The sequence below is a fragment of the Erithacus rubecula genome (genome assembly GCF_903797595.1).
Source record: "Erithacus rubecula genome assembly, chromosome: 8".
NCBI lineage: Eukaryota > Metazoa > Chordata > Aves > Passeriformes > Muscicapidae > Erithacus > Erithacus rubecula.
Window position 1 is genome coordinate 27883671 of NC_136659.1, and position 18296 is coordinate 27901966.

Consider the following 18296-nt stretch of genomic DNA (forward strand, 5'->3'; position numbering starts at 1 on the left):
GACCCTTGACACTTCACAAAAGAATAAGGCTTGTGTTTTACTAACAGCTGCTTGGAAACCATGTGTAATAAAGTTTGTTTTTGTGCCCAAGATCCAGGATAAAAGATGGCATTTGCCGACTCTGGTACCCTTACGCTCCCAGAAGAGCAGAACTGCTTTGATCAAAGTTAAAAAGTCTGCTTCTATGTGGGTGTCTAAGCATTTCACAGTTCCTTATGCTAAAAGTAACAGTGTACTTGCAAAGGCCAGCAAATGCTGCTCTCATTCAGCTTCAAACATGGCATTTTCCTCCTTGTCATCCCATATAGCTTTTCATAAAGTTTCAGGGTTAAAACTTTTTTTATGGAACATGCAAAAATCTCCCATCAAAATATATCAAGGGGGATTTTTGCTTTTGTGTTTAGAGCTTTGTTATTTTTGCTGCTAGCAACACTTATTCTGGAAACTTCAGGGTTGGAGATTATTTTATTTTTGTCACAGAATGAGGACAGTGTAAATACAAAATGTAAAGTAGAACTGAGAGAAGTGCTTCAACAAGTTGTTTCAGTACATTGAAATAAATGTTGATTTGTTCAAAAAAAAAAAAAAAAGCATGCCCTTTCTGGATCTTGTTAGTCTTGACTTTTTATTTCCTTTCTTTGCCAAAGAAATGCATGCCTCTCGACTTCAGCAATCTGCTCACCCAGCTGTGAGGCATTACAGGAAAGCTGCTGCCATGTGCACTCCCAGCACATGTGTTGGACCAGCTTGGGGCTGATCTGGGACCTGTGCTGGGCACAAACTCGAGGCAAGGGAATGGGTCAATGAAATGAAGTGCACACACACACTGTGTCTGGCCTCCAACTCTGCTGTGTGGAGCAGCTGCTTTATTTCTGAGCTTTTCCACACCTTTTCATTCAGTAAAAGCCTATTCTAAAAAGCTGTTGCTTCAAGGTTCCCCCTGCCTGTCTCACAGTATTTTAGGATAGGAGCTGGCTAGGAGTATCTCACCAATAGGTTGGTGGATTCACTCTGAATATTTGTTCTCTTATTATTTTTATTGTGAATTCACAGCAGCTTATGTGGAGGCTCAGATGGGACTCTGAAGCAGGATGAATTAGGCTGGTACATGGAGGCAAAAAGGCTCAAAGCTCCATCCAGAGAAGATAGCCATAGCAGTTTAAGCTGTTCTGGGGAAACCAGAGAGAAGGACCTCAGGTGTTTGAGCTGCTCTTTGAGCACTTGGTGCCACAGGGCTGAGTTGAACATTTCCCTAAGGGTTTCTTTGGAGGCACAAGCACATGTTGTGCCTTCATGTGCAGCAGCTCCTGAGTTAAATGCTCATCTGTAGGAAATGAGACCCTGCCCTATATTCACCTGAGCACTCATCTTGCTCTTTTCCCCTTGCCTTCCCTTGGTCACCTCTGATAAAAGCCTAGATTTACATGAACAGCAGATACAATAGAGAACTTCTGCATTTGTTCCTCTCACTAGGCACTCTTGGCCAGTACTGTAGTCATGCTTTATTTCAGCAGGCTCTGTCTCTCTGTGCTGTTTCCCTCCCTGGAGACCCAGCTCACTCATTCAGCACGCTCTCAGGATTTCTGTAACTCCTCTTGCACGGTCTCTGGGGACCATGCTCCTCTCTGCTGTTTCTCCAGCCTTTTGGTTTTATCTCACTCTTTGAAACTTTCCCAGAACTGCAGTGACTTTTCTGTGACCTCCAGGAACTGCAGCTCTTGAGCCCTGACACTCCGACTGGCACAACGAAGACCAGGAGACTACTTTGGGATGTCAGCTTTCCCAGCACATGTTGGATGGAAGCTGCATCTGAGCAACACCAGCTAAAAATAAAAACTATTCAACCGAAGCTAATGGCAGGTTGCCACGAGTTATTGCTCATTAAAGTGAATTGACAGATGCTTAACTTCAGCTAATCATTCCCTGCTGAGGGATCGGCCTGGTATGAAGTGTACTCAAATGTGGGAAGGGGATTCACAATAACTAAATTTAGCTGAGGGTATAATTTCCTCGGACTCCCTCTGTAGTTAATGGAAAGAGAGAGGCTCCTACGGGGTGTGTCCCACTCTGCATCGCCCTTGGGCAGAGCGTGCACAGCTCCTTGACTGCCGACAGCAGGAGATGGAGCTGCTGCCTGCCACCAAAATGAGTGGCTCCAAGTGTGACAGTGTTTATTCACCCCAGCTGGGCGAGTGCTTGTTTTCCTCACATTAGGTTTCAACCTGGAAGTAGTGATCAGAAAGCTGAATATTGAAGCTTACAGATGGTGACCGTTTCCCAAAGCCAAAACTCATGCAAAATCCCTCTGGAGCATCCCCTGCTTTGCAGTGTGTTAAAGGGAATTCTGCAGATCATCCTCTATCTCAAAAGTAGCTCTTCTCTCATATTTCCAAGAAATGCCAGCTATTCAATAGCAAAACAGTGTGTTCTAAATGTTGTGTGATTAATTTAAACTCTAGTCCTTTTTTTCCCTTGTTCTTTTTGGAAGTTAGTCATGTTTGCATGCTTGGCAGTGAAATGGAAAGTCAGATCTTGAGGTTTTACGTTACAGTGATCAGAAACTTTGTCCAATATGTCTGCTGCTTTCCCTATTGGACTAGAAACTTTTTTTATAAAATATTTAACTCTATACCATTATTCTTGAGTTTGGACAGAAGTAATTTCATCCATGTAAATGGAGTTGTGAGAATCCTGCCAGATTGATTTGTACCTTTTGATGTTACTTCCAGCTTGAAGCTTCAAATGATGCTCCCAAGACACAAACAGAAAATTCAATTGAACCTTTTCAATTTGCTCATTTCCAGGAGATTATGAAGTTAGGGAGAGCTTTTGAATCTCTGAACAAAATTTGCATTTAGATTTCAATGGCATAGTTTGAACGAGTCTCTACCTGTGGTGTGAAATTCTCTCCCACATTCTCTCTCCATCTCATTTTTAGCTTGAGCTGGAGCACAGGGCAGGTCTGTGGCTGGACACGTGTGGAATGGCTGAGCAGAGCTGGGAGCCCATGGGGAGCTGTGGAAGTCTCCAGGGCACATTTTGCAATTCCATTGCAAAAGTTTAATGTACTTCCAATCTAAAGGGCCTTTCAAGCCAGTTGTCCTCTGTCTCTGTCTGACATGGGCACTGAAAATTTTCTTATGTTTACTTATGTTCTTCACTAGAACCTTTTTCGGAGGCTGTGTCTGAGACAACTTATCTGTTGATATTAGAAGTTGTAAGATAGATTATTTACACTGTTAACACCTAGTGTTTTCACTAGAGGAATAGCTGTAAAGGGACTTTGTATTATCCAAAATGTTGTTGCCTCCCAAACTTTTGCAAATCCATGCCAGGTTTTACAGGCAGAATGGGCTCTAACACTAAAACCGGGTCGGTACTGTCATCTGCCTAAGCCACAAAGTTTTGTAACCCTGACTCGTGCCAATAAAAATGTTTCACTGGGAATGTTTTGGACATTTAATACAAAAGCACAGAAGAGACCAAAGGAGCAGTGTTCATACCTCATTATTTGCATGCATCAGGTAGAGCTTTAGTCCCAAATCCCTTGAGCAAAGGGGTCTCAAAGCAGCATTTCCCAGGGGACAGTATGAAGCCTCAAGAGACTGAGAACTGTGAACTGGAACCTGCAGCCTGGATGATCATGGAGGTGCTCATGAAAAAGGCAGGAGAAGGTGCATTTTGATGGTTTAGATGGTTCTTGTGTTTTTAGCGTGAAATACACAGAGTCTAGGTGATTCCTGCTTTTAAAGATGTTTTCAGATGGAGATTCCCATTCTTTAGGAAATTTACTCAAGTATAGACTGAGTTAGTCTTTTAACCACATCTGATTACATTTTGTCTTTGTCACAAGTGTTTTTTTACAGGAACCACTGAATGTGGGGAGTGGGCTCTGTTTAGCACAGCAGAGCTGATTTATGTTCTTGTCAGTCAGATTGCCATTATTGGCTTTCACAAGTGGAATTATCTGTAAAATAAAAATTGTTGATTTAAATGCACATGCTGGTGGGACTTCAGAGTTCCCATTCTAGCTCATTTTCTTTGACTTCTGTGGAAAAATCCTTTTCTCTCAGGCTGTTATTCTGGGATGTAAATGGAGCCATAGATAAATCAGAAAAGGATTTATCTCACTTAAAGCAGGACTGTGCCCTGCTCTAGTCTCCCATTTTTATAGCTATATTCTGTATTATCTTCTGGTTATGGACACATATTTCTTTCTTCTCCTTTATGATCTGTCATTATTATGTATCAAATAGAGTAGACTGATGTTTTCTTCTGAGTTGCTCTGAGAAGCCTTTTCCTTTCCCTGTTAGAGGTCTGAGGCCCTACAGAGGAGTCTGGTGCTGCCTGAGCCTGATCAGACAAACCTCCCCTCCCATGTGTGCTCTGGGAAACAGGGGGGTAAAAATAAAATGCCTTGTATTTTGTGTTCTAGCAGGAATTCCTACTGACTCAAATGAGACTGTTACTGTGTCTCTGAAACCAGGTTTATGAGATTCCCCTTTTTATTTTCACCCAAGGTTGCACAGAACTGGAAACTTTTCTTTTTCAAGCACAAGAGCTGTGCTTTTACAGATGTCTGTTCATTTGACCTACAACAACAAACATTTCATGGCTGCAGCAGTGCAAAAGCTCTGAATGTTAAAGCCCTTTGGTCTGGCTGAGTAGCTCTCACAGTCCTCTTGCCAGAAGTTTCTTGGAGGTTTGCTTAGGAGTGTTTTGGAAACCATCATTTCTTCTGTCTGAATGAATGGTTTGGCCAGGAAATCAATCTAGCCACATGAGTCTGCTGACCTCCCTACACCCGTTTTGCTTCACCAAATCCCTTTTTTTAGACGTGTGTGCTGGGACATTGGTGGGAGGACAGTTCCTCAGGGCAGACCTGCTGCAGTGTGGGGACAGCTGCTGCTCTGCTGCTGCTCACGGGCAGTTATCACACAATGAGCTGCTGCAGCTTTCCCTAAAGCTCCCTGGCTTTTCTTCAACAAACTGGATTTCCAAAGAGCTCTGCTAATGCAGTTTGCAAAACACATATGTGCTGGTGCTTTGCAAGAAGAGCACAGTAGTTCCTCCCCTTCCGCTCCATCCACCCGGTGTCTGGGTCTCGGGCCAGTATCGAGTGTCGTGATTAATGAGCTTGTAGCAGAGCTCATGTGACTGAGGAGGTTGTCTGCAACGTCTTTCCTGGCAGGTTTTTTTGTGTTTCATGTTTCTTTCTCTCACTTTGTGAGCTCTGCTTTTCCTTGAGCTCCAGTCCTGCCTCTGCAACCATGCTGGTGTGACCTGCTTTATGTGCAGAGATCACTCTCAGTGTGGCTGGCAAACTGCAAAGATGATTTGCTCACAAGTACATCCAAATTTGCAGTTCCTTTGAAAAAGAAAAAGAGAGGTTATGAATGTTGTGTGTGGACTCTTGGTGTGGCTTTTGGATAAGGCATGTTTGGTAGCAGTGGGAATTGGGATGGTGGATGGAAGTGCTTTGTACCAGTGTACAGGGTGTGAGCAGAGATAAACCACCCATCATGGAAAGGCTCTCATAGTGGCTGGGGAGAAGGGAAATTCATGCCAGCCTTTCTCTCCCACCTCTCTGCCTGTTCCCCAGCCAGCAGAGACTGCCTTACCAGGCAGAATAAAGCCATGTCTCTATTCTTGGGTTGCATGGGCCAGGCGTGGGCTCTGTCCCAGATGCCTTACTGTGCTCAGCCAGGGCAGTTCAGCAAACAAGAAGAAAGAAGGGGACTTCATATCTGACAGGGTTGCATGGCATGACCAACATGTAGTAACCCTTTGGTAAACAGCCTTTTTCATCGCCAAAGGCATGACCTTGAGCAGGAAAATCCAGGTGGGATCATTGGATGGTGTTAACAGTCTCCCTGTGGAAACCTGTGGGTTGACTCTTGTTATGGCTGGTGGCTCTGAAGCTCATGTTCAGTCTGCAGAGGGTTCTTGGATCTGGGTATCAAAATTATTACAAGCAGGCAGGGTGGGTTGTGGGCCAGCTTGGGACTGGGACTGTTTCTGCCCATTTGCTGCCTTCCTGGGACTGGCAGGATTACCATGGCTTCCCCAGACAGCTGAGCAGAGTGCCATGGCAGGAGAGGTGCAGTGTGTCTGTCTGTGCCCCAGCTGTGGCTGTGCTGCTGGGGAAAGGAGAGGGTGGCAGCAAGGCTGAGCCTGACCCTGTTGGTAAAACCTGGGGTGTTTTCTGCTTCCCCTTCACAGGAATCAGAACTTCTGAACTTGGCCCTGCCTTGAGCCTGCTGGGCTAAGATAGGATTGCATCTCAGTAACAAACCCCTGGGGCTGTCTCAGGCTTCATTAGCCTCCTACCAGCTCCCTTCCCTTACCAAAAGTTAAATTGGTAAAGTGCTGTGGACTGGAGGTGGGGGTTGGACTGTGTTCCTTACAAGGTGTAGTAAAAACCTCTCTGTACATCATCTGAGATGTGCTGAGATCAGCTCATCCTTGGTTCTCCTCAACTGAGCCCAGTCCCCAGCAAAGGCAGCGGGTCCCTGATACAGCTGCTCCCCCAAATCACCCCTGGGAGTGGCAGCCCCACACAGCAATCACTTGTGCATTTCTCCTTCTGACTGCAGCCAGCTGCCTTTGCTGCAGAAATTCCCCAAGTTCACCCTCCTGCAGCAGCAGGAGCACCTGAGGGCAAAGCCCCTTGGCCAGGAACCCTCAAGCTTCCCCCACTGGCTGTGGGGCTTTCAGTGCTGCCAGGGGCACAAGGGCACTTGGAGGATCAAACCCACCACCACGAAACCCTGCACGCTGCTGACGCAAGGCGCTGATAAACACAGAGCATCACGTGGAGCCTGCCAGGGAGAGCTATCCAGAGCTACTGAGTGGAAGATAAGCTGGGCCCTGACAAACATTATCTGGCACTAGTTGATTTAGCACTGCTTCATGTACATGAAATAACATCAGCAGGAGCTGATGTTAAACCCAGGCCTTTTGGAGATAAGACTGCTACTTTGCCCTTGCGGAGGAATGCCAGAAAATCCCCAGCAGCTTCACCTGGGATCAGCTCCACCTGGAACCCATCCTCCTCCCAGTTCCTCTTGCACTCACTCCTGTTGTGAAAAAACAGATGATTGAGATTTTGTTCTTGTCTGGGAAATGAACTTCGACTTTCTCTAGCTTGTTAAAATTATTTCTGTATCTTCTAAAATTTTACCTTTGACGTCAGGTATGTAATAACTTACTGGTTCAACTTCTGGCTGGTGCTGTGTGTGGCTATAAAACATTCTGAGTCCCATGGTCTGCATTGTGCAAGCTGGCAGGATGCAATCTCTGCTCCTGCAAGCAGCTCTGCCCAGAGGGGATGTGATCTCTTTATGCAGGTAGCAGGTGTTGCTTCTAAAACAATAGAGGTAATGATTGTCTACAATCAGCATGTATCCAACCCAGCATCTCTAATGGTATTTATTGCTGAACTGAGAATATCTGGATGCACCAGTCTATTTTCATGTGTTTCAAAAACACAGGTTTTTGATTTCTGCTGGGACAGATAAAAGATTCAGAGATAACAAAGTAAAAGTATTTAATTGTATCAGTTGGCTCTTTTCTGATGCACAGCCTGAGATGTTTCTTATAGGCATGTGAGAGTGTCTGAATTTAGTAAAAAAAAAATCTTCATCTTAAACTGTGTGAAATTAAACATCTCAGTCCCTGATAGGGAGGGGAGGGAGTTTCCTTGCCATGGTTTCAGAAAGTTGAAAGCAGGGCACTTGTTCCTGAAGGGCAATTGTGAAATCTTTGAGCAACTTGTTTGTTTTGGTTTTAAAGCCTTACTGGCATTGGCACATCTTTGGTCTGTTGCATTTGGGGGGAGTGAGGAAGGTTGCAGCCCTTTCTTAAGGTGCCAGTCTGAACATGTGTATCAGTAACTGAGGTTGGATGCAGTTTAGCAGAACCTCCTGCTTCCATATAATGAAACTATTGTTTCATTTTAAACCTTATTGAGGTTTGAACACTTGATTTGAAGACTTTGTCATCTTTTGTAATTGTTCATTCCAGTTTCTGAGTTCTAGTGAATGTGTGAACTCTTCTGACAGATTGCTTTCAGAGGCAAATGAGATAATTTTAAGGTGCTTCAAAATTAATAAGTAGTCTAACTATATCATGTCATTGGGGTCTGGAAAAAGCTGAGAAACAATTATGGAACCTGACAATGTGTTGGTGGCTGTCAGGTTTCCTGTAGTAATCTGCTTTTTGTGCTTATTTTCTTCTTGGCAATTCACAATGAAATTGTGGGCAGAAGCTGAGAAATTCAGCACTCAGTGTGAAAATTAGGCTTCCATAAAAAAACCTGAATAAAACCCCGCGTATAAAGAACTTTGCTGTCTGCAATTCATAGAGACAGTGTGGTAGGAAATGAGAGAGGTGCGTGAGATGCCTGTTGCAGGGCATATTCCTCTCTCTGGTGTGCAATAAAGTTTGCATAAAGTCCATAGGTCAGCAGGCCTTTCCCCAGGGCAGGTGCACTCTGTGCTCGGCGCTGCCGGGAGCAGAGGCCGCTGGCATGAGGTCTCACCTGCGCCGTCTTCTTGCAGATGCATATTCGGTCTCTTCCAATGACAACGGGGGCAAGTCTGACTCCGTGGCCAACTTACAGCCTCAGCCATCCCTCAACTCCATCCAGAGCTCCCCGGGCCCCAAGCGCTCCACCAACACCCTGAAGAAGTGGCTGACCAGCCCCGTGCGCCGCCTCAACAGCGGCAAGGCCGAGAGCCACATCAAGAAGCAGAAGAAGGTGCGGGATGGCAGGAAGAGCTTCGACCTGGGCTCGCCAAAAACTGGGGATGAGACCACCCCTCAAGGGGACAGCGCCGATGAGGTGTGTGCTGGTGATTGCTACAGGAAATGCCATCTGGCCAGGGTAGTCTCCTCCGTGGGTGTGAGTCATGCGTGAGTAAATGCTGTTCCCCAAGGGTCTGGAGGGGACGAGTCATACATGGGATTGCATTGCTGCAAACAGCTTTGTCTTCCAAGAGCAGTGGAATATGTAAGGAACAGTGTTTCACAGTTTGCATATATTATTATCTTTTGACTACATTTTTAATAGCCTATTAAAAAGCTGCCAGGGACAGAAATTAAGTTTTTCCGGGGCAGCTGTTATCACTTTTTGCTGAGGTTCATATCACCTTTATGCTTCCATTGCCTGTAATTCCTTAATGAAAGAAAATACTCTGAGAAATAGCCATGTTTCTGTTAAATCTGCTCTCTATTGTACCTGCAGTTTTTCTACAGGCGTATTCTCCACCGTATTACCTGGTAAAGTGAAAGAGGAATTAAAAGACAAAAATGCAGAAGATACTAACTGAACACAAATAGAGGAACACCTTTAAAAAACTGTACACCAAACAGTTCTTATTTAAATGAAAAAACTACTATTCTGTCAGCACACAAACAGATGTAGCTTCCTTAGCTGCATGAATGACATATAAACTGTATTTCTGTAAGCCTTAGAATGCACCAGGATTAACCAGCAAAACCTTATATCTGCTTCTCCTCCATTACCTGCAATTCCTTCCATCCAACACAATTCTGAACTGAAAAGATAAAAGAATCCTGTCTCTGTTTCTAATTATATTTAACTTTTCTTCAGAAGAGCAAGAAGGGCTGGGGAGAAGATGAAGCAGATGAAGAATCTCACACACCACTTCCTCCTCCTATGAAGATTTTTGACAATGATCCAACCCAAGATGATATGGTAAGGCCTCCCTTACTATATAATTGTTCTGTTTGAGTGCATTTCTCACATAGCTGTATCACAGTGGTTTTGTAGTGGTCTTCTAGTATCAAGGGCCTAGACTGGTGGTGAAGAGTCTCCTATGTGGAAATCATAATCTAATACCTTTCTCCAAGTGAATTTACGAACAGTGCTAGATAAGCAATTTAGCCTTGGCATCCCATTTCATGGCAGGTCGCTGGTGTGCCTGTGCTGTGTGTGTCAGAAACTCCCTTTGGATTGATAATCTGTTTGGAAAGTGCTGCTGGTGTCTGGCTGTAGCAGGATTAATGGTGTTTGGTGGCACCATGCTGGTGGTGGTAGTTCTCTTCTCTGACACTAAGTCAGCATTTGCTGTGGTAATTGGCCCTGTGGCTTGCAGGGTGCTGTGTTTAACTCAAAGTAAGAACCTGTGGATATGGCTGAGACAGTGGTTTGCATTCACAGCCAGTCCTGTCAGTACATGTCCCCCACCCTTTCCTGGTGCTGTCATCTCCCTTGTAGAAAACCATCCTCCTGTTTTGCAGTTTCCTGCTTTCCTGCTGGCATCTGTTTTTAGCACTGCCACTTCTGTATCACTGTCCTCTAATTGTAATTGCTGCAGGCAAAGAGGCAAGGATAGGGGAGATTAATAAATTGTCAGGAAAGAAAAACCAAAACAACCCAGAATGTTCTTGGGGAAGGTTCAGGCAGAAGTTTGGAAATACAGAGAGAAGAGGATGTAAATATTTCTGGGACTCAAGGAGCAGAGTGATGGAGTAAAGGATTTGGGGGCTTGCTGCTAATCTGTCAGGAAATGTTATGACATTGTGGTGGCAGCAGGAGCAGAAGGAAGCAGCTGGAGCTGTGGACTCCTGCCCTCAGAGTGCTCTGTGTGCTGCTGGCTGTCTGGTGAGGGGCAGAGAGGAAAGGTCAGCAGAGCAGAGCCCTGGTGGATCCATGCCCAGCACAATTGCTTCTGGCTGTTCCCCATGGAGTTTAGCTAAATGTTTGGGGCTTAGCTTGCTTTTTGGTTTTGGGGAGGTGGTTTTATTTTGGGGGTTTTTTAAAAGAAAAACAAAAGTGCTGCAGCTCAGGTCACTAATTTTAGTGTCCCACATGCCATGGGATTTCAGTAGTTCTTAAATATGTTTCTGACAGCATAAATGTTGTGGAACTAAGCTGTTTTCTGCTTCAGATGTCTGAGCTCTACAGAATGTTTTGGTATCTTGTTTCTTCACCCACTCCTAAAACGGAAGATTAAATGGAGCAAGATGCATCTGAAACCCTTTTTTTCCCCTCTTGTTTTTCTTACCCTACTCTACCTTTTGTCAGGGGGGTAAAAGACTAAAGCTGACAGGGTCCTGAATCTCCTGGCACAGAGCACCAATTAGCAATGTTTGAGCCATGCAGGAGCTGTGAGCTCTTTAATGGTGTTAATTTGGGCACAGTGTCCTGCTCATGTCCTCCCTCTGTGCTTACAGGCATGGGCTTGGGCTGGACCAGCAGCAGCAGTGTGGGGCAGTGGCTGTGGTAGGTAGGAGATGTCTGCATGTATGGGAGGTGACACTTTTCCCTGAGTCCATCTGCCAGGCAGCAGTGATTGTGCCTCACTGCTCCTGGAGGCTCTCATAAAGACAAATTGCAAGATCTTTTCATTTTAGAAATTCATAGTTTGCTTCCTAAAGAATAGAAATACCATATTTCTATTTTCCCCACTCAAACCAGACTCTTGTCGATCACAGAAGTTTTATTTAGCACTGGAATTCTTGTAGGCAGCAAATGTTTTCATGCTTCCTTCAGAATCTTGCAGTTATTTACTTCTCAAGATATTGAGCAATTTCAGTTAAAATAAGTGAGAGTAACAGCTGTTAAGTGCCTCCAAAAATTGGACTCCTCCTGCTAGAATGGCTGTGTTTGGCAGTTATCATCGATGTATTTGTCCAGTATCTTTTCAAAGTCTTTATTTTCAGTCTTTTTTTTTTTTTCCTAGACACGTCTGTTCTGTCTGCATTGCAGGTGAAACAGGCAGGCTGAGCTTTTACATTAGTATGAGATTCCTGCATTACCAGCCTAATTCTTCAATTACCAGCCTGATTACCTGTAGTTTTTGTTGTTGTTGCAATTAGAACTGTTGATTAGTTGTATTATTTGTGAAAGACAAGTTGATGAGTAGCAATGTGTTCATGTTTCTGTTCTGTCACAAGGCTTCTGGTTAGGATTAATCTCGTTTGCCTTTTTTTTTTTCTTCTCCTGGGGATGTGTCACTCAACAGGAGCACCCTCCCCAAAGGGCTGCTGAAAGAAGTGGCCAGCTGCCTAATTCCTGCCATCACATTCCCCCATCTCCCTCCCATCCCTGTTTAATCTCTGTGAGATGTGTGTTCACTGGCACCTGCACAGTGACTTCACTGAAATAGCTGCCCTCCACAAGACTTCCATGAGGCAGCTGAGGGATGAATAAGCTTTTTCATCATTTATAAAAATTGAGCCATGCTTTAGTCTGTGTCAGCCTGACAACAAAAGGAGGTTGTCCAAGGGCTTGTAGCTTTAGTCAGTGCTTGTTTTGCCTTCAGAAGAAATGTGTATACAGGTAAGCTAATAAATCCCAATTCCCATAGCTGTTAAGTGGATTTGGGTGTTCAGACTGAGGTTTCTTAGGACAGCAGTCAAGGGGTGATATGCCCTTGTGGAGCAAAAACCTTAAACTAAAACAGACTTTTTCTGCCCTCCTGTGCCAGGTACTCAGGAGAGGTGAGATATGTAGGGGTGTTTTGTCTCCAGTGGTTGCAGAGAGAGGACAGAAGAGTTACACATTTTAGATGACTGGAGTTGCATGAGTGGTAGGTGCCATCCAAGTTCAGTTGGAGTTGCAATTGATCTGGGGAAAGGATGGGGGATGATTTGTCCCCCCCTGGCTTCCTCCCTATTGCCTGTAACTCCATGTGTGCCTTGTGCTTGACTGCTTTTATTAAATATGCATGTCTGGGGGTAGGGGCAATTTCTTACATCTGCAGTAAAAATCAATTTTCTGGAGCCTATAAGGCCGTAGATGCCCTTAGAAGGAGGAACCAACTTTAGGAGTGTTGTAACCTGTTTGTACATAAACTTCAGTTGTTTGACACTGTTCCCTGGTCCCAGTCTTGGAAGTGCTGTAGGGAGATGTGCACCAGGAGTGGATGGCAATTCCATGTGCTGCAGGGAGGTGTGCACCAGGAGTGGATGGCAATTCCATGTGCTGCAGGGAGATGTGCACCAGGAGTGGATGGCAATTCCATGCTTGTGTGACACGGCAACACTCGCTCACTGACCTGCATGGGTCCCTCCCACCTTCCTTCTCCTGTCTCAGAAGCTTCTTCACTGACCCCTTGGTTTCCTACTCCCTTCTCATCCTGCTAACTTGCTTTTCCTTTGCCACCTGGTGTCTTGCAGTCCTCTTCTTTGCTAGCTGCTCGCCAGAGCTCCTCCGATGTCCCAACTGCTGCGGATCTTGTCAGTGCAATAGAAAAGTTGGTCAAAACTAAGCTGGTAAGTTTAGTGTTGTGAAAACTGTGTACACAACAGGCCCAATGTGACTCTAAGGAAGGGCTTTAAAGGCTGCCTCTTGTTCTGGTTTCCTTGCTTTCTACCTTCATCTGCTCTGCTTTTATTAACCCTGTGTGCTCTGCTTCTCAGTAGTGTCCAATGTTTTGTTCCCCTGTGAGATGAAGCCTGCATCTCACATTGGCTCTGTGCTGCATAGTCAAAAGTCACTTCTGGAGTGGGCTTTGCAGAGCATGAGCTACTGTACTGTACAATTTCTGGGGTCTTGTTAGCATTCAAATATTTTACAAAGTGAGATGTTCTGTTTGTTTTGTTTTAAAGCTTGTTCTGAGGCACAGGAGTTTTACTACCCAACATGAATGTGTTTGGTGTTCTGTTTTTGAAGAAAAGACTCTCTAAAGAGTAGAACTGCTTGAAGTACCACAGCTGTGCCTTAATTTTACAAAGATTCATGTGTCACTTTTAATCTGCCTTGTCAACTCTTTCTTGCAGGGAGTGGAATAAGCAATAAAAATGCTCTGGGATTAATTTGTTCAAAAATTTCATATCGTGTGCTCTCACTGTCTGATCCCATGTCTGCTGGACAAGGAGTAAATCCTGTTTCATATCTTGGCTTCTTTTAAGTTTTCCCTGAGCAGTTAAAAAATGTTAATATTAAAGCTAAACCTTTTTCTACATGTCCCAGGACCTCTAAAATTAGCTAAATGCTTTCTCTGAACAAGTTTAACATAATTAACAAGCAGGGATATGATGAACCTACAAAGGTTCAATTCCTTACATCTACTGGAATGGTGAAGAGAGTAAAAAGAAAATTTTAAAATCCCCACAGTGATCATTAAATTACTGCAACTGTGAGCAAGCATCTTTATCTAGTGAATCACTTCAGAAGGCTTTGGTATTTTCTCAGTTTGAGATGTTGGTACATGAGGAGAGTCAGCGTTCACAGCGTGCTTGATAAGGCATGAGTGGTAAAGCAGCTCTGTGGCATGGGAAACCAAGAAGGCTTTTCCCAGGAAATTCACTTAAAATGGTTTTATTCCAGTTAGGGACTACTAACAAACTGAAAAGTATTTCATTAATCCAGTTAGACATATTTTTTTGATGATATTTTATTTTCCCTCCCCCACATGCAGTCTATTAGACTATTACAACTACTTTCAAGGGATTTGAGGCAAACTTTGATTATTGTGGAATACTATGTGTCTATTTCTATTTTGTGTTTTATTTTATTACAAGAATCCCCCATTCAGCTTTTGGCAGAGGAACTTTTAACCACGTGTAGCCTAACAATGGTCTTGATTGAGACATCAGGATATTTCCAGGTTGATTTGAAATAATTTGGAAGAGTTTTCTTTTCTCAGATCTACTGGAACATCTTTTTCCACCTTCTAACAAGAGGATGACAACTCTGCTTTAAGTTGGTTTTTTTTTTTTTTTTTTGTGGGGTCTTACATCAACCTAAAACTAGTTTGGTTATGTTTCACAAAGTCCTGCAGGAGAGTATTTCTGAATACTTTATAATGTTGGTTGCAGAACTGAATTGAATAGTGATGCTGAAGGTCAAGGAAAATGTTTATTCTATTGTTCTTTGGGGTTCTTTTAGACCCTTGAAGGAGGATCTTACCGAGGAGGCTTAAAAGATGCCCCTGGCTGCTTAAATGAAGGAATGACACCTTCAACTCCCCCACGAAACCTTGAAGAGGAACAAAAAGCCAAAGCCATGAGAGGCAGGATGTAAGTTGCATTACTGGTTCTTTCCAAAAATATGTTCCCCAGGAGGACACACAGCAGCACTCCAGGAATACTTTGTAGTCAGTGAGTGAGCATGAAACTGAGAGTAAAACCATGTTCTGCTTGCTTCTTGTCTTTCTTTGCATGTAAAAACACTTCATAAAAGAGCTTCCACACACAGGAAATTCATCATCACTCTATAATGTACAGCTTTTACACCAGATAGCAAATATATATTGCTGTAAAAGCCTCTGTAGAGCTCAATGGGTATTACTGAGAAGTTTGCATTGGCAATTACTGCATTGCCAGAGGTGAAATCAGCTCTCAGAGGGGGGTTATGTGGCTGACCTTATTAGCTACCTTTGAGAAAAGAACAGAGAATCCCTCTAGGATTTTTGAAAGAGATATTTTTTGCTGTCATTATTAGCAAAGGAAGGGACATGATTCAGATGCATCTGTGGTGGAAACATTAAAAGAAAGTTCCATTTGGAAAACTGTCATGTTCATGGTAATGGGAGAAAAAAGAAGTGGTGAGAGCTCATGAAAGTTGTTTTTTTAAATTAGCTGTATACCCCCTTAAATTTGACAAAAATAATGCTTATTCCTTCAAAGCCAATAATGATTAAAGTATTTCTTAAATGCACGTTCAGCTGAAGAACACAGAGAATTGGAGCAACAGGATCAAGAATTATATGACAGAAAGCTGAGGTGGCTGCTTTCTTTGTATCAGCACTTACACTAACAACAGTAACTGCAATGACCTAATCAAATGGTAGATTGAGGGGAAAAGTAACCTTCTATACAGCTCTCATGGGAGTGGGGTGAGGTGAGAGATGGAAGAAGAGCACCCCATTTGGGAAAGATGCCAAGTCAGGAAAGAAGAAGGAGGTGGTTAAGAATAGAAGATGAAGTAGGAGCAAAGTGCCCCAGGTCTGTGAAAGCTATCATTTGTTCCTGCAGTTTATTGCAGGAAGCCATAGGAGGGATAACAGTGAGGGACTGCAGCAGCTACCAACAGCAGACAAGGACATGGCACTCCTGGATGTTTGTGAATGGCAGAAATTTTCTACAAGGAAGCTGTCAGCCTTCCCACAGGGAGCATCTCTGCCCATGACTGTCTCCTAAAAGCTCCTCAATACTGCAGAATCTGGAGTTGCTCTGGTAGCAATTCATTAATTAGGGGACTGGCAGCTAACTGCAGGTTGCAGTTTTAGTGCAGAGACCTCTGCCACTGAAAGCACAGCTACAGGAACTCTTCTGGCAGGGGACTGGCAGCCTATTATGTGCAATTAGTAGCTGCCAGAATTCCTAAACACCAGGATGTTTAGGAGCACCTGCTAGTGGCTTTCAGCACAAGACATCTGTCTCCCCTCCAGCTCCTTTGTGTCTGCATTCTGTGTCCCTGCAGCTTGCTGGGTTTAATTCCATAGTCATGTGAGGCAGCTGATCTCTCAGCTTGAGCTGTGACCCTCCAATCCCCACAGAACAGCAGCTGAACCCTTGCACAGGCATAGGCAGCAAATGTCCTGTTCCTGGCAGCACATCCATGCCAGCAGTTAGCTCTGGTGTGAGGAAACTCCTTATTCCATCAGGCTGGATTGCTGCATTTGTGAGCAGTAAGACAATTGTCTTATTGAGTGCCATTGTTCAGTATAGGTCTAACACAGAGTTTCCAAGACATCCTGCTACTTACAGTCAGTCAGAAATGGGGAGGCTCTAGCCTGGCTCCTGCTCATGCCAGTTTAAATACAGCTGTGTAGTCAATGCCTGCTGGTGACCAGGGCAATTTGCAAGCAACTCGCTGCCCTTGCTCCCTTTTATCAGAGCAGGAGGTGAGTGAACTTGAATTTTTGCCTACATGCATCTCAGAAACCTTAAATTTGGGAGTACCTCTAAGGTGCTGCATCAGGTAGGCTTCAGAGAATGAGTAGAGATGGTCAAGGTTGATTTTCCTGCTTGGTAGGAAGAGAGGAACAGAGGGAACCCTGGTGCTGAATTTCAAGTAAGCGTGGAGGTGCAGACCCTGAATCCTAGTAGAGGTGTGATTGGCAGGTTTTGTCTGTTCACCAGAAACCTGCTTGCTGCACTGATTTTTAATAAACACCCACCTGCCTGCATGCCCTGCAATGTTATGTACTACAAGCACATGCTGCTTTTTCTAGAACAGAACTTGGCCAGGTGGATCTTTGCAGTAACCTCGTGGGTGGGAGAGGTTCTCCCATTCCCCTGCCAGCCTTCCTCTGAGGCAGAGGGAGCCTGTCCCAAGGCATGGTGGCTCAGGCAGCCCAGGCTGTGCAGCTCAGCCTGCTGTGCCACGCTCTGCTGGCACAGGGCAGCCTCTGCCTCTTGCCTCACACGTGTTTGCTGCCCGGGCACCGCTTGGCAGAGAGCTGCAGAGAGCACAAGCAGCTGCTGTGGCTGCTGCCAAGGGGGCTGGATCTCACCCTCACAACAACAAGGAGCTGCTTGACTTTTTTCTACCACGTGGCCAGAGTATCACCTCGCTTTGTCTGAGCAAGGGACACGTTGCAAGCGCAGCAGGAGCAGGGTTTATTTTCTCAGTAGCCTCTCATAACTAATGTCATCCTGGTTGCTTTTTTCCCTCCAGGTATTTATATCTTAGCACTGTTTGCCCTCAGCCCTGTACTTCAAGTGGGTCAGTCTGGTGATTGATGTGGACAGAGCAATATCAGACATGAAAGCTCTCCTCTGTCCCTACTGCCACAGGAAACTTGAGGACAGATGGAGTTTATTTGTCACGTGCCAAATCTGTGTATTGGCGTAATTGAGAGACAAACTGTCTGCAGCAAGGTGTAACTTTCTGAAATTGTCCTCAAAAGAACATTATGTGATTAGTCAGTTTGAGTTACAAAGGAGGGGCTTTTTTTAGCTTGCTGTTGTTTGCATGCATCAGTCTTCCATTAGATGACTCCCTTACCCAGGGTTATTAGCTCTGCAATCAGAGTTAAAACATTCACACCCACACTTAGATTACCTGCTCTGAAAGATTAGGCCCTTAGTTATGATGGGACAGGGGATTTGTTTTCCAAGTGTTTGAAACTTCCAAACTGATACTTAATTGATGAATCTTGGGTGAAGCCAAATGGACTGGGGCAAGAAATCTGCTCCTGCTTGCTGCAGAATGAGTCAGGACACGTCGTCTCCATCATTTTCAGGGGGGCTGTGTAGGGAATGGGGAGAGGAGATCAGGGAGGGGTAGTTTAAGGTACAGGCAGCTGTTTGTGCTGCTGCTCTTGTACCATCCTGGGATGTGGGGGGAAGAGAGATAGCAGGAAAGAATGGTT

The 18296-nt window shown here is 44.5% G+C and overlaps 1 protein-coding gene across 13 annotated transcripts in view; it reads left to right on the forward strand.

Moving 5' to 3' along the window:
- KALRN (kalirin RhoGEF kinase) overlaps positions 1 to 18296 on the forward strand; it is a 457536-nt gene that overhangs the window by 394232 nt on the left and 45008 nt on the right. For 10 of the 13 annotated variants that reach the window (XM_079310805.1, XM_079310811.1, XM_079310814.1 and 7 more), the window contains 3 exons: positions 8562 to 8845; positions 9617 to 9721; positions 14864 to 14994. In XM_079310805.1, the coding sequence (XP_079166931.1) occupies positions 8562 to 8845; positions 9617 to 9721; positions 14864 to 14994 (520 nt within the window). Of the gene's footprint in view, positions 1 to 8561; positions 8846 to 9616; positions 9722 to 13149; positions 13246 to 14863; positions 14995 to 18296 lie in introns of all 13 variants that reach the window. The other 3 variants (XM_079310810.1, XM_079310808.1, XM_079310809.1) reach the window with 2 other exon arrangements.